This window comes from Carettochelys insculpta, chromosome 6, assembly GCF_033958435.1.
Source record: "Carettochelys insculpta isolate YL-2023 chromosome 6, ASM3395843v1, whole genome shotgun sequence".
Lineage (NCBI taxonomy): Eukaryota > Metazoa > Chordata > Testudines > Carettochelyidae > Carettochelys > Carettochelys insculpta.
This window is the reverse complement of record NC_134142.1, coordinates 61,694,305-61,708,656: the sequence shown is the minus strand read 5'-3', so window position 1 is coordinate 61,708,656 and position 14,352 is coordinate 61,694,305. Positions and strand designations below refer to the sequence as shown.

General features: G+C 43.8%; 1 protein-coding gene across 1 annotated transcript in view; it reads right to left on the bottom strand.

Moving 5' to 3' along the window:
• Positions 1-41: 41 nt before the first annotated feature.
• NUSAP1 (nucleolar and spindle associated protein 1) overlaps positions 42-14,352 on the bottom strand; it is a 39,249-nt gene continuing 24,938 nt past the window's right edge. The window contains exons 6-12 of the mRNA XM_074997025.1: positions 13,442-13,554; positions 12,652-12,717; positions 10,090-10,277; positions 9,547-9,731; positions 6,634-6,747; positions 3,782-3,893; positions 42-2,190 (exon numbers count right to left, since the gene is read on the bottom strand). Of these exons, the coding sequence (XP_074853126.1) occupies positions 2,103-2,190; positions 3,782-3,893; positions 6,634-6,747; positions 9,547-9,731; positions 10,090-10,277; positions 12,652-12,717; positions 13,442-13,554 (866 nt within the window). The 3' untranslated portion in view covers positions 42-2,102. The remainder of the gene's footprint in view (positions 2,191-3,781; positions 3,894-6,633; positions 6,748-9,546; positions 9,732-10,089; positions 10,278-12,651; positions 12,718-13,441; positions 13,555-14,352) is intronic.

Sequence of the window (14,352 nt, the reverse complement as noted above, 5' to 3'; positions counted from 1 at the left end):
TTAAATTAAGTGCAAATTTGTGTTTGAAATTGCTGTCTGGTTATGTTGTTGAGGCACGTGCAGTCTCCATCCCAAAACAAGATGCTATTCATAAAATAATGGGGGCTTGCCCCGTAAGGTTTTCTGGTTTGTATTTTATCAACTCTAGAATTAGAATAACCTTCCCTGCTTAGTACTGTTACACAGCAAACGGTAGTCCTCAGGCTGTGAAAACACCGACACCTCTTAATTTACGTAACACATTAGTGAGATTTTCTTTAAAGAGTTTGGTTTTGAAAATGCCTGTTTTAGGATGAGGAGGGTTAGAGGTTTCAGTTCTTCCACAATCCTGAGGAAAGACAGATTTGATTGTAATCCTTTATTCAAATAGTGTTTGAGAACTCCTCAGTTTACATTCAGATGGTATACAGTAATCCTGCAATTTATGCGGAGGTTGTGTCCTGAGCAACCTCTATGTAAATTGAATTTTGTGTAGTGTGTGTGTGTGCACACACGCGTACATACGTGCTGGGGAGAACCCATGCTGCAGACAGCTATGTGCCTGCTGGGCTCCCCAGCTGGGAGAGTTGGGGTGTTTTGATATGCACTTAACTTGCATTAATGCAAGTTAAGAGCAAACCAAAATCGGGCTTCAAGGGTTTACTGTAGCTACTTCTGTTTCCTAACAGTTGGAGGCATACCTTCTCCCACTTGTGTCAAACTTGACCAAAACTGATAACGCCATATACAATATTGTCCAAAACCAGAAGTAACATTCTTTACTTTACCTATTAGTAGCCCATTTATGTAAAAGTCCTTTAAGCATTATCTCTGTCCCTGCTAAACACGATCAGTAAATGTTTCAATACTTATTTACAACATCAGTTAACAAAAAATTGGGCAGACCACTAAGCTTGACAAGTGACAATACGTTTGTTTTCTTTAGTGGAAGAAAATGTGAGAGCACATCTGGCAGCTGAATGCACAGTTAAACTGAGTTTCTACTCCCTTGCCCACACATGAATAGCCACACTTCTTGTGGTGCCATTTCAAGTCTTAAGCAACAGCAATAAATACAAAAAACATTTATTTTCCCCTTATTGAACAGTACAAAATTTTTATATAAAAAAGCTTTTCTAGTTCTTTATCTAATCATTCAGCAAGTCACAGGAAAGGTTAAACGTACACACACACAAAAAAAGAGAAATGTTTGCTAAACAGTTCTAACTGTAGTGCCTTCTCCCTCTTGTGTCCACCATGCTTCCAGTCTATGCCATATTTAAAATGATCAAGATGATTTTCTGTTACAGATTACTTTTGGAAAATTGACGCTACAGCCTTTCTAAATCTACTCTAAGTATATTGATCCTCAAAATAACTTGGTTTATTAATAGATTAAACACTTCAGGCTAAACAATTTTTTATGGAAAATTTAAGATATCCTGTAATAAATGTGGAGAGGGACAAAAGCTACTGAACTACTCTTCATGGATCTGGTTAGTAACCTGCCAAGTTCTGTGTAAATGTCTGCTTTCTTCCTCTCTCTCTTTCTAAAGGGACACCCTCTCCTAGGCTTACTTCATAAAAGGACTTAACTGCAGGAAACTGCTTTAACAGTGTCTTAAATGTCTTGTTAATTGAATGTATTTTGAAGTTATTTAGCATCTAGAGAACTATGCTAAATTGATAAGTGACAATGTAAATAAGGATTCATGATTATTCCTTTATCATTTCCTCCCCCAGCACCCCAGTCTCTTTTCAGTCTACATAGTTTTATGAAACCTGCCAATTTGAGAGGCCACTTTAGTTCAAAATTTATAAAACAAGAATATCCAGCCATTCTAAAACCTTACTGGAGGAATGGCTGCAAGTGATTTCAGATACTCTTGGCTCTACTTAGAACATATCAGAAGTATCAATATTTTATCCAACTTGTAAAAAACACAACATTAAACTCAACATCACTAAAACTCTGCCCTACATGGCTCGTAACATCCAGTCACAGGTGACCTGACTCATTTTTAATGCACAGTGCATGCATTACAAACAAATATTTACAAAAAATAGGAAAGATTTTCCTGAGAACAGAATTTACAGTGAGTCTTTAAGAAGTTACATTTGTCTTAAGCCATTGATAATCCTCGCCGGGTTCCGAGCATCTGAGCCTTTTTCTGCTTTCTCTCCTGGTCATGCTTCTCACGCCTCCCTTCTCTGAAGAGGGAAAAAAACCCACAAAAATTCAACTAAGTTGGATGGAGCAAGTGAGCAATTAGTTGCACAGGCAGAAGTAAACTATATGCATAGGGAATTAGGACTCCTCCTTTAGGTTAGCTACACTAGAAGCTCCTAGGTACACTTAGCCAATATGTTGCACTGTCCATCTGTTCCGTTTTTGCCCATTAGATTACACATCATAGAAATGTAAGGCTGGTAGGAACTATGAAAAGTCATGTAGTCCAACCTTTCCACTAAGGAAGGACCAAGTAAATCTAGACTAGTGTTTCTTAAACTTTGAGACCACGAAACACCAACCAATATTTGTGCAGGACGCCTATGAAAATTCTCTTAAAAATTGTCAGACGAAAACCCAGCAAGATATATTGCAAAACCAAAATGAAGTAATTTAATCTGGTATCATAGCAATGATAGTTTGTTACAGAAAATATATACTATCAGTATATTTTTCCAGAAGCTCACAGCACACCTGAGAGTCGTTCACAGAACACCAGTGTTCTACGGATCATAGCTTAAACACTGGTCTTGACCATCTGACTCTTTATCTAACCTGTTTCTAGAAATATGATGCCTATAAAGAGGACAGATCCCACCCTACAAGACAACACTTTGACCTGCTCAACCACTTGTTGAAATCAAGGTGGGGGCCTAGCATACTGGGACTTGTATTTTCCAGCTGTCTCATTTGTGTATTAATGTAAAGGGAAGCACTGAGCTATACTTTGGCAACCCGATGAACACTGATACAGATAGTTATGTAAGAAATTTTTTTCTATGGTTCAGGGCAGAGCATTCCAAGTTGATTGTTGTAAGCAAGCAAGACATGAGAAGTAAATGTTCTGCTCTATTCTGTGCTGCTTAGGCCATTTCTAGGCACCACATTTCAGGAGAGATGTGGACAAATTGGGGAAAGTCTAAAGAAGAGCAAAAAAAAATTAAGTCTAGAAAACCATGACCTATGAGGGAAGATTGAAAGAAATCAGCTTGGTCAAGAAAAGAAAAGATTTGGAGGAGACAGTTTCAAGTACCTAATAGGTTGCTACAAAAGGAGGGTGAAAAATTATTCTCCTTTGCTTCCACTGATAGAAGTAGTAATAGTCTTAAAATCAAAGCAAGGGAGGTTTAGGTTGGACATAAAGAAAAACTTAGCTGTTAGGGTGGTTAAGCATTGGAATAAATTGCCTAGGAAGTTGTGCAATCTCCATCATTGACAGGTATCAGGGGGTATCTGTGTTAGTCTGTATTTGTAAAAACAAATGAGAAGTCCTGTGGCACCTTATAGACTAACAGATTTTGGAGCATAAGCTTTCGTGAGCAAAGACCCACCACCCATCACTGGAGATTTAAGAACAGGTTAGACAAACACTTGTCAGAGGTGGTCTAGTTGGTGACTGCTCCTGCTATGAGTGCAGAGAACTGGATTTGAGGACCTCTTGAAGTTCCTTCCAGTTATGAGATTCTATTTCCTGTCACTGCATGACGGGACAGCTTGTCACGCTTTACAGTCTCAACGTTCTGCTCTAGAGTTCTAGTATTAAAATGGCATCTAAAACAGCCTTTTACTGACCTGGTCTGGAGACGTGGCTGTTTGTAATCTTTTGTGCGTGAAGAGATGCAGCTATTCATACTTTTATTCAGGACAGTGTTTTCTTTTGTGTCACCCCAAGGTTTCAGTCTTCCTACCAGTGTAAGATGCAAAGAAACAGAAGCAGGTTATTAAAATATAGTAATTGTGTGCATTTATAGTACTAATACTGGTATTCTGATCCTCAGTTCTACAGATAACACAAGCTGCCTGACTGACTCTAAGATGAAGCACAAACAACCTAGTCAGTTATGCTAGCCAGTTATTTGGAGAGTGATTTTCCAAAAGACAGTATTATTTAACATGTTGAAGTGTGTGTGCATGCACGCAACTCCTCTACTTCCATATTCCGGATCCTAAGTGTAACTCAAGAATCTCTTGGGGGTTGCATTTCATGCTTTGACATTCACAAAGGAGAAAAAAAGATTAAATTTACGTCACTACTTGGTTTTTCCTTCGCCAAAGCAGGCAGCCTAGTACTCAGTGAGATAACTGGGTTATTTCTCCATCTTCCAAGCAAGGCGATCTCTCTTGTGGTGTTGTTTTTGAAAAACTTCTGTAGCTTCACAACAGTGCCAGCAGGTGGCGATGTTCAGAAGACTGCCACTGACTGCTAAAACTGAGGACATCTAAATTCTGATAGCATGGTAATGAGGCAATTCGAAGCCAACCTAGTTCTGTGGAACTAAGTCAATGTCAAAGGGGGGTGCTTATTTCAAAGCTGCCCCCATCTTCACTGTCAATCTGCAATTCGAAGTCTGCACTGAAATTCACATGGCCACAATTATGCTAATGAAGTGCTCACTATGCATATTAGTGCCTCATTAGCCTGCTTCAAATTGCCTCATTATTATCCCACCTCCAATGGGAGGTGGCCTGTGTAGAAGCAGCCTCTGATTAATCACCATTATAAAAGATTGGCCACTCCAAGCAGGATACTCATCTACTCAATTCAGTACTAGAAGGGAGCAAAGCAAGATCTCAGCACGAGGGAATCCTGTGATTTTTCCACTTTCTGAAAAAAATGGGAAGGACAGATTTTCACCTCCGAATTTAATGAAAAAGTTACACAATGCCATAGATGGAGTCTCACGGAACACCAAGTGCCCAATTTATAGATGGAAATTACAGGTTGTTCCATACACTGTTACCTTTCTCCCTCAGGCATTTGGTGGTCAATGATCCGGGACTAGGAAGTAGCCAGCAGTAAGAGAGTCACCACAAATAGAAGGAAGCTTAAAATCAACAAGTTACTGAACCATAAGGAAAACAAAAAACAACTCCAAACAATTCTTACTTGAAAACATGGATTATTCATTTCTACAGGTAGAAAGATGCGTCCTGGGGGGCAGAATTCTATGGTGAAAGTCAGTGAGCCTTCTAACTTCTTTGAGCGAATTACACTGCTGTCCTCCCACCGCACCCCCCTACACCCATTCTGAACACCTGTTGCCAGTAGGTATGATGCAGACTGGCATCTCTCATCTGCAGGAAATCTCAGCATATCAAGTACACCTGGACAGCACCATGAGAATGTGCTCTTCCACATTACGCATAATGCCCTGTGAAGAATTTGGGACGGAGCTGGGGTAGGTTGGGGCCCCCCTCTCCCTAGCTTTACCATGACAGCACTTTTCCCCATTTAGACAGTTTTGCTAGCCAGCTACAGTTTACAGGGAACTTGGGTGAAAGCTCTCCGTGCACCCCTTCTGTCTGGCTAGTGGATAAAAAAACCTAAACTGCCAAGCCACCATGTTTAAAGCCCTGGCATGGCAAAAGGATCAAACGAAAGCTTTCTGTTAGCAGGGGAACGAAGAGAGGCGGCGTCAGGCATCTGGGGGAGAAGAGGAGGAAAGCCCAACACAAGTAACAGGAGTTAACGCAGCCCTTGGAGAAGCTATGCAGAATCCCCAACAATAGGAGGACAGCTTACAGAGAAGGCTAGAGAGAGCCACAAATGGGCTGCTCAGCAGACTAAGAGGGTATTTTGTCCCTGGAATGTAAGTTAGGAGGACTGTTGGGAGGAGCACCTCAGCTGGAACTGTGCTGGGTAGGATCAGAGTAGTAAGAGGGAGCCGCTGCCAGACTGAAGCCCTGATGTAGGGTAGGGGCAAAGGTGCTGGGGCTATAAGGAAATGACCCAGGTAAGCAGTAGAGGATGAAAGAGAGGCTTTAGGTTGCTGTGGGCGATAGGGTCCTTAGGCTGGGACCCAGAATGGTGTGTGGCCCTGGGTCCCCTTCCCCACCTGCCCATGAGAACAGTGGATGATGTAGACTGCAGTTTGCCTGAGGTGAGGGGCTAGACCTTGGCCTGCAGCTCACTGCTGAGGCAAGTGGCAGGGAAATAACTAAGTGGGGCACAGCTTGAGGACTGTACCCAGCAGGGGACAATGTAGTCTGAGGAATGATACAGGTCCTGCAATGTTGGGGACAGTGGAAATGATGGCAGAAAAGACTTGACGAGTGGTAGTGCTGGACTGAGTTAGCTCCCAAGATGGCCAGCAGGAGGTGCTATGGTAGAGGGTCATACCCTGGTACAGGAGACCATCCCCTAATAGGAGCCTTCTCTCCTACTGTGGGAGGCAGGGATCAGCCATCACATCTGACCTAGCTTTTGAAGACCAGAGTGTCTTAGCTAAACCATTTCTGCTGAAGAACATACTTCATAATTTAACCTCAGAGCCCAGAGCTCAAGGCTGCATCGCATGTAGAGGGTGTGATCAGATATGTATGACAGAGCTACTTTGTTGCTGCATGTGATTAAGAGTGCCCTCTTTCAGAAGTTCAGTACTACTTCCCACTCCCTGTCTGGAAATAGCACAAAATCAAAGTACCTTTGTGTGGCTGATATCCAAGTGGCTTTGACAGGCTTGCTTTCAGATCAAATGTTGGCTTCTTGGTACTTGTGGGTTCTGTAGACTGAGCTGCAAACTTGAACGGCGTAACAGCTAAAAAGAAAACCACAGTACCATGTTTACAGAGGAAATTCTTGTTCCCTCTTTAATAAGCAAACAGCTGGGAAACTGCACAAAGAGACCATTATGAACAACTCAGTTTTGTAAGCCACCGAGAGAACTATAGGGTCTTCTTGAGACAAACTACCAAGGAGCTACGCACAGTAAAATGTGCTCCACTGGGAGGGAGGGTGGGAGGACCACTCACGCCCACACACGTTGGAGAACAGGGAAGATGATGAACAACATGGGGCAATAACGTCCGGAAAGGGCAGATGTGTAAGGTGTCTCAGTTTTGGTTGGGTTTTAAATTAGCTAGAGCTGGTGTGTAGCAGATCTGCTAGGGCAGGGTCTGTAACCAAAATAGTGAGAGGAACCATTTTTTCCAACTTCAGTTACAAAAATCAATACTTCAGGAGCTGCAATGCACACAAATACAAGACAGTCCTTAATAAATGTCAAGCCGTGCTTTTTATCACCCCTGTTTTAAGAACAGCGCACACACAATATTTGTACCAGTTGGGAAGTTAAGTTACTTTCAGGAAAACATTGCACCTAGGGATCGGCTCCTAAGCAGGAAGGACCAATGTTTGCATCAGCCCTCCACGACACCCCTTACCAGACTCTATCCTCCTTGGCCCCCAAACCTGCCCCCCCATCTCCAGGCTTTACTTGCCTCAGCCCTCAAATCCACCCCCACATCCGCCAGCTTTCCTTCCCATCCTGCAACCCCCCCCCCACCTCCACAGGCTTAACCCCTCTCAGCCCCAAATCTGCCACCCCTCCCCACCCCCAGGATTAACCTGCCTCAGCCCCAAACCAGCCTTGCACTAACCCACGGCACCAGCTGAGGAGCCTACGATGGGCAGCCACATGCACCCAGCAGAAGGAAGGCTGGCGTGGAGATGTTCCATGGGTGGAGGTTAGCTCGAGTCATGCCCACTGGAGTGGTGTGGCCACTCAGAAAGCGGGGTGAGTAAGGGGCTCTCTGCGACTCCCTGCCCTGCCACCACTGAAACAACAGAACTAAATTCAGTTGGTTTAATGGCTGGATCCCTCCCACCAGCCTACTGGCTGTTAAACCAATTAAACTGAGTTCTACTGTTTCAACCGCACTCGCACAGGGAGCTGCAGGGGAGTCAGCGGCAACAGAGTCTGGAGCCCCAAATGACTCCTTAAAGAGCCACAGGTGCCAACCGCTGTGCTAAGGCATAGATCTAGTTCAGTGCTTCCCAACTGGCCCATGCCCTCCTAGTGGTCTACAGAGTCGGCCAATCACATGATGCTGCTTATTCCCAGTTGAATCACATTAAACCACTTAAATAATATGTTTAGTGCTATTTTTGCCAAGTTAGTAGTTACTGTAGGTGACATAAGTATGGTAAGCAATCATGAGGAGCAGGGAAGGTGGTTGGCAAAACTATGAATGGGAAGGGAAGTATGTGACAGTCTAGCATATGGTCCACACCGGAAGAGACTCAGAATACTGGATGGCTGTTAAACAGGTCTATTTGCACGCCACTGGTAGATTTTGCCAGGGAGCGAAACTGGTGCTGCGGAGGTCAATAGCGTCAGTGAATGGCAGTGCTGTTTGCTGCACCAAGTCAGCCTTATGCATTGGGTCTGCTCTGTTTGCTGTGTGCCAAGTTGCTCAGTAAAGAGCTGTTTAAGTCTAAAAAGTTCCACTTAGTCCTCATCTGAGGTTTGAATGATTTGAGCTCCAGCACTGATCAGCACGATGGGCTTCCCCAATACACCGTAGGCACAAATTGTGGGGCTCACTTGAAGGCATAGACTTTGCACAGGAACTGCAGGGCTTGAAGACTTGGGCATTCCCTTCCAAGCTTAAGAGTAGGAAAGCTCTTCTGCCCCCAGCAACTGCAAACTACTACACTAATTAATTACAAAGAACAAGCACTCAGAACACTAGGGACACATGGATTGCTTTGATGCAAGAGAGTCACAATTTCAATAGCTGTCACTGGCATTAAAAGGAACAGAGGGTTTCTTGGGGTGGCAGGGTCATATGTAATCCGCTGCATTCATGCCACTCCAGGAGGCTCTACAGCTGACCCGAGAGGATCAGCTAAGGAAAAAAAAACTTCAACAGTTGTGTGCACACACATCTAACTGGAATTCATATGAGCAAGCACTCAAAGAAGAATATTGAATTTTACCCTGAACTACCCAAAACAAAGGAAAGCATCCAACAGTTCTCATACTGACTTCTTGCTCCAAAGCTTGCTTCCCTGCTGCTTTCAACATCAGTACTCCATAGAATATAAACTTTTAGTTTTATTATTAGATGTGGGACTTGTATACGGTATATTCCAGGAATGGTAAGTCATGTATCAGACCCTAAAAGACATTCCGCTTCTCCAAAGCAAAGCTCATTCCCCATTCCATTGCACCCTTTAGTGGTCCAGAGAGCTTTTATATAAGGACACAAACCTCTTTCTGGAGTATTCTAAGTCTGCAATAGTGCTCTTTTGGGGTAGTTTTATGTGCAAATACAGAACAGTAACTGATCATTCACACACCCACACACAAAAAAACCCCGCCTAGACTGGATATAGTTTCTTGCTTTATATCTTATCGAAAGACTTTTAGCACCTACCCTCTTCGGTCCAAATGACTGACACACAAGATAAATTTTAAAAACAAAATTAATCCCTTAAATAATCGCTCCAGTTATGCAAAAATTAAATACTTCCTCTTGCCTTTTGCTAAAGCAATAAAACTTGTTTCCAAATAGTATGTAAATTTTATAGTACCAGCATCTCAGAAAATTACCATTAGTGTTGGTCTTTGATATACTCAAGTCATGGTTTGCTGTACTTCCCTTAATGCTCTTTCTAATTGTGGGTTTGCCACTTTTCTGGGTATCAGGTGTACAGAGCTCGAAGAATGGTGACTTTCTAGATGGAGTCTTGGTAAGGGAACGCTTGTGTTCATTATCTTTTGTAGCTTCTGAGAATCTGAAAGGAAGTATTTGGCATTAGACTAAATATCTGAACCTTCCTGCATTAACAGGTGCTCATGAAAAACATTTCAAGCAATTTAAGTCTCCTATCTACTGGGGGGGGGTGGGGGAACCCCACCATGAGATGCAGCAATGCATAATCCTCTGGGCACATTCCTTGTCGTGAATATGCAACGAGAATTTGAATCTACATCAAGACCATCAACAACAATCACAACATTTTTATTGACATTTACATTTTCAGATTAATTTTTTAAAATTGCACTAGTTAGCTTTTGGAATTGTGAACGTAGTAGGATAAAATCAAAGTAAACTATACCAAATATTTGGTGTTTCTGGTAAGACCTCTTTACCTGACACTCATTTTGGTTGTTGAGAGAACAGAGGGATTGAATGAAGATTTCTGAGACAAAATGCTCCGATTTGCTGTGCCCACAGAGATGCGTGGGGAACGCCGTAAGTTGCCTGGAGTACAATTGGCAGAGAATCGTCCTCTCTGGGCATGCGGGCTGAATAAAAACACACTGCTACTGGAGCGTTTCTAGAAACACAGAAGTATTTGTTTAGCACATTCTATGAGAGTTTAGCATTTGGAAAGGCACTGCTCCTTGGATTGTGCTGGAGCTACAGAGCGTGATATATTTAATCACAAATTCACAGAACAGTTATTTTTTAAAACCACTATCTTCAAGAGGTGTTGCTCACATCCATTCTAATAGGTGTGCACCACAGGCACAACTGGAGCATTCTTCCCTTTGCGGTAGCTGTTGGGTCAGCGATGTAGGCCTGGCACAGTGCCTTCAAGACAAATAGGACACTGCCAAACCCCATCCTCTCAGTTCCTTCTTGACAAATTAAGCTGAGAGGAAGGGTGGCTGGGTGGGATTTGGAACAGACATGAGCAACACTTCTCTAAGAACAGTTACAAAAGGCAGTAACTGATTTTCTTATTTGAGGGATTGTTCATGGGCATTCCAGCAGGTGACTCATCATCAGTTTCCATGAAGGAGGAATTGGAGATCACTTGGTTGCTATCTGTAAAACTGCCCTGCCAAAGTCTAGGTCATCTGTGTCTACAGGGTGATGGCATAAAGCGATGAGAAGGTGTGAATGGATGGCCATCTGGCTGCCTGGCAGATGTCCTGGACAGGATGTGCATGAGGAGTACTTCTGAGGAAGTTTGTGCCCTCATGGAATGGGCTGCCAGGGCCACCACTGGACCTTGGTGAGGTTGTAGCAAACCCTGATGCAGGACATGATCTATGATGAAAGGCATTGGGCCGAGACAGGGAGGCCTTTAATTCTTTCTGCTATCGCAATAAAGAGTTTTGTTAACTTGTGAAATGGTCTCGTGCAATGTAAAACCCCAGAGCATGCCTAATATCCAGGGAATGGAAAGCCTTTTTCTTATCAGTGTGAAATTTTGGGAAGAACCAGTAAAAAGATGTCCTGGCTTATATGGAAATGCGAGACCGCCTTAGGCGGGAACATTAGGTGAGAGCACAGTTAAATGATGTCCTTTTAAAAAAAGGAAAGGAGAGAGTGCCTGGTGGTTCTGAGGTGAGGGCTTGGCCCTGGGAGACTTGCTGAGCTGAGGTTATGGCCACTAGCAAGGCCACATTCCAGGAGAGGTAGGACAAAAGGCACGTCACTAGGGGCTTGAACAGGGTACCTATAATCTTAGAAAGGACCACGCCACTTATCCCCGGGTGAAACCCAGGGGCTTGTCCACTGACAGCTTCCGTAGTGTCGTGCACCAGTGCTGCCAGGACCTTGCCATGGTCACCAGGATGAAGAATGCCTCGTTTGGATGGACCTTGAGAAAAACCCTGTGTGACAGAGAAGCAGGCATAGGCACAAGGAGGCAGCCTAACCAGGACAGGTAAAACCTATCTGCTAGGGTTACCTGGCCATGATTTTGGAAAGAGTAGAACCTGAGACACTTACAGTTGCAAAGACGTCCATCTGGGCATGATCCCACCTGCAGAAAATGGACAAGGTAATGTCCACCCTGAATGACCATTCAGGAGTACTAAATGAGCAGTTGAGGTGGGCCCCATAACTGTTCTGCATCCCAGGTGAGCATGAAGTGGATGGGTGGGTGGATATGATGGGATATACAGAAGTACCACAGGAGAAGAGAGGAGTGAGCACCACCCTGTTTATGTAAAACAGTGTAGTGGCATTATTGCTTAGTACCGAGACGCACTGACCCTGAAGCTGGGTGTGGTATATCTGGCATACGAGGCGCATCACCTGCAGCTCTCCGATATTTATTTATAGCCAGAGTTCCCAAAGGGACCAGAGTCCCTTTGTCCTGAGAGTGCAGAAGCAGCTGTGGTGAAGGAGAGAGTGGTCCGGAGTTTGCAGAAGGGCACCCCTGCTCGCACCTCCTGAGAGGATGAAAGTGGGAAGTTATCTGTCAAGTCTCTGCCAAGCCTACCGCCCCCTACCACCCACAACGGCAGTGGGCAGAGGCACAGCCCAATATGCTGAACTCTAAGTGCAGGCCACCATGTACCCCAGAGGTGCATTCAGCAGTTCCCTACCACTACAACAGAAACCTGAAGGGAGTAGATAAGGTCCAGCATGGCCTGAAAGTGGCCCTTGAGCAGGGAGGCCAATGTAGTCACAGGGTCCAACAGGGCCTCAATAAACTCTGTCCTTTGAAATGGGATCAGGGTGGAGTTAAATTTGTTTAAGGGGAGGCCTAGGTTGGCAGCGTCCTACATACCCTCGAAGGTGCCTCGTCAGGGGACTCCAATGTCAATCTGATGGGTACTGATAAGGGAAAAATTTTCCAATGTGTGCACACGCACACAGCTATTGGAACTGACATCAGCAATCACTCAAATATTCCAGAGGACTTTCTTCAAATAGACAAACAAGATTGCCTAGGGAAGAAAACCCCTCACCTTAGAGTTGCTGTGCGGAGTTCCTTTCTCAGATACCTTTACGTGGTTAGATTTTTTAGCCAGCATCTGCCAAAATACAATGTAAAGGATCTGAAATACTCAGCCACATACTTGGTATCTGTCAGCAAAATAAGAAACTTAACATTCAGACTGTTTCAGTGGTCTTATTTTGACCGTATTCATTGGCATAAATTGCTGTAAATCTTGGCATGTGCACACACATTTGTCAAATCTGGAAATACCATTATTTTAAGACTCCCACCTGTTCAAGTTCAGAACACAAGATTTGAGATCAAGGGTCATCAAGAATCATTTACATATCAGGTAGTTTGGAGATTAATTGAATGTCTTTCATCAAAGTGGAAAATTTAACAGGTCAAGACCACCACTGAAATCCCACTTTTTAAGATGCTCAAGTTCCGTGACAACTCATACACAATTATGAAGTATACAAAAAAGCCAAACAACCTCACCAATATAATTAGGAGTCTGCCTTTTAAGAACTACCTGTAAAAGTATTTAAGCTACCATGATAGAGTCAGAGAAAGGTTAGTTCTGTGGCAGACAGAGTACTCCAGACAGATTTATAACCCCAGCCTATGGAATGTTAGGACTGCTGAAATTGCATGGGCCCCGTAGTAATCAACTATGCCTCAAAAATGATTCTTTAGCCTCATGGGTAAATGTATGTCTCATATTGGAGGGACTGTGGAGAAGACAAATATAATAAAGAACCCTCCCTAAATTTTAGCAATAGGGATAAAGGATATGATCCTCTGTTCATTCCTACCTTGACCTCATTGATAGAATTGCTGAAGTTTTCAATCAGTTTATTTTTCCTCTCAATGTAGGCATCAATAGACTCCATTTTCTTGAAGTGAGCCTCATGCAGCTTCTTGAAATCTTCAAAATTCAAAAAATATGGGTGAGAAGTTATCAAGATTGGGCATTTATAAGTAGAAACCTAGCAACTAAAGAAATAATGATTTGCCTTTCATTTAGGAATAGTCAAGGCAACAGAACAAACCTGGAATAATTGTCACTAGGCAATGTGAGAGAGAATTTAAGTGCACTATTTTTTCTAACTGTATTTTGGTTAGCACACACCTGTGGCCCATGTGACATTCTCAGGACCACACAGGTAGTAAATAACCATTGTGGACCACATCTACACAATAGGTTAAGAGACATTCATCTAAGGTTACATCTACACAGGCAAATATGAAGCCCTGGCAGTTACAGTATTGCTCGCTCACAAAGTGCTGCGGGGAAACAGCTGTTGTGGGTCCATACGGTGCTGCTTGTGACAGTGGAGTGCACCCACATTAGCAGCTCTTGCCACGCCACAGGGAGCAGTGAATTGTGGTAGCTATCCCACTGTGCAACTGGCCACAGGGTACTCTGGGAAGGGTTTGCAGTGCCAAATGGGGAAGTCAGCGCCACATGACGCAGGTTTTCCAATGGGGAGGGGAAAAGAGAGACAGGGAACGTGTGCAAGTGCATTGGGAGGTGGGGGGAAAGAGACTGTTTTGGGGGACATTAGCATGCCATCTTCAGTGGCACAGAGAGGCCCCATAGGCCCAGGAGCAAGGTGGGCTTGACTCTCTGACCCAAGGGTCGGAAGGGCCAAGGGTAGAAAGGCAATGCTTGGGGCAATCAGCCTTTGGGCCGTCCCCACGCGGTCTCTGAGCCACCCACGGA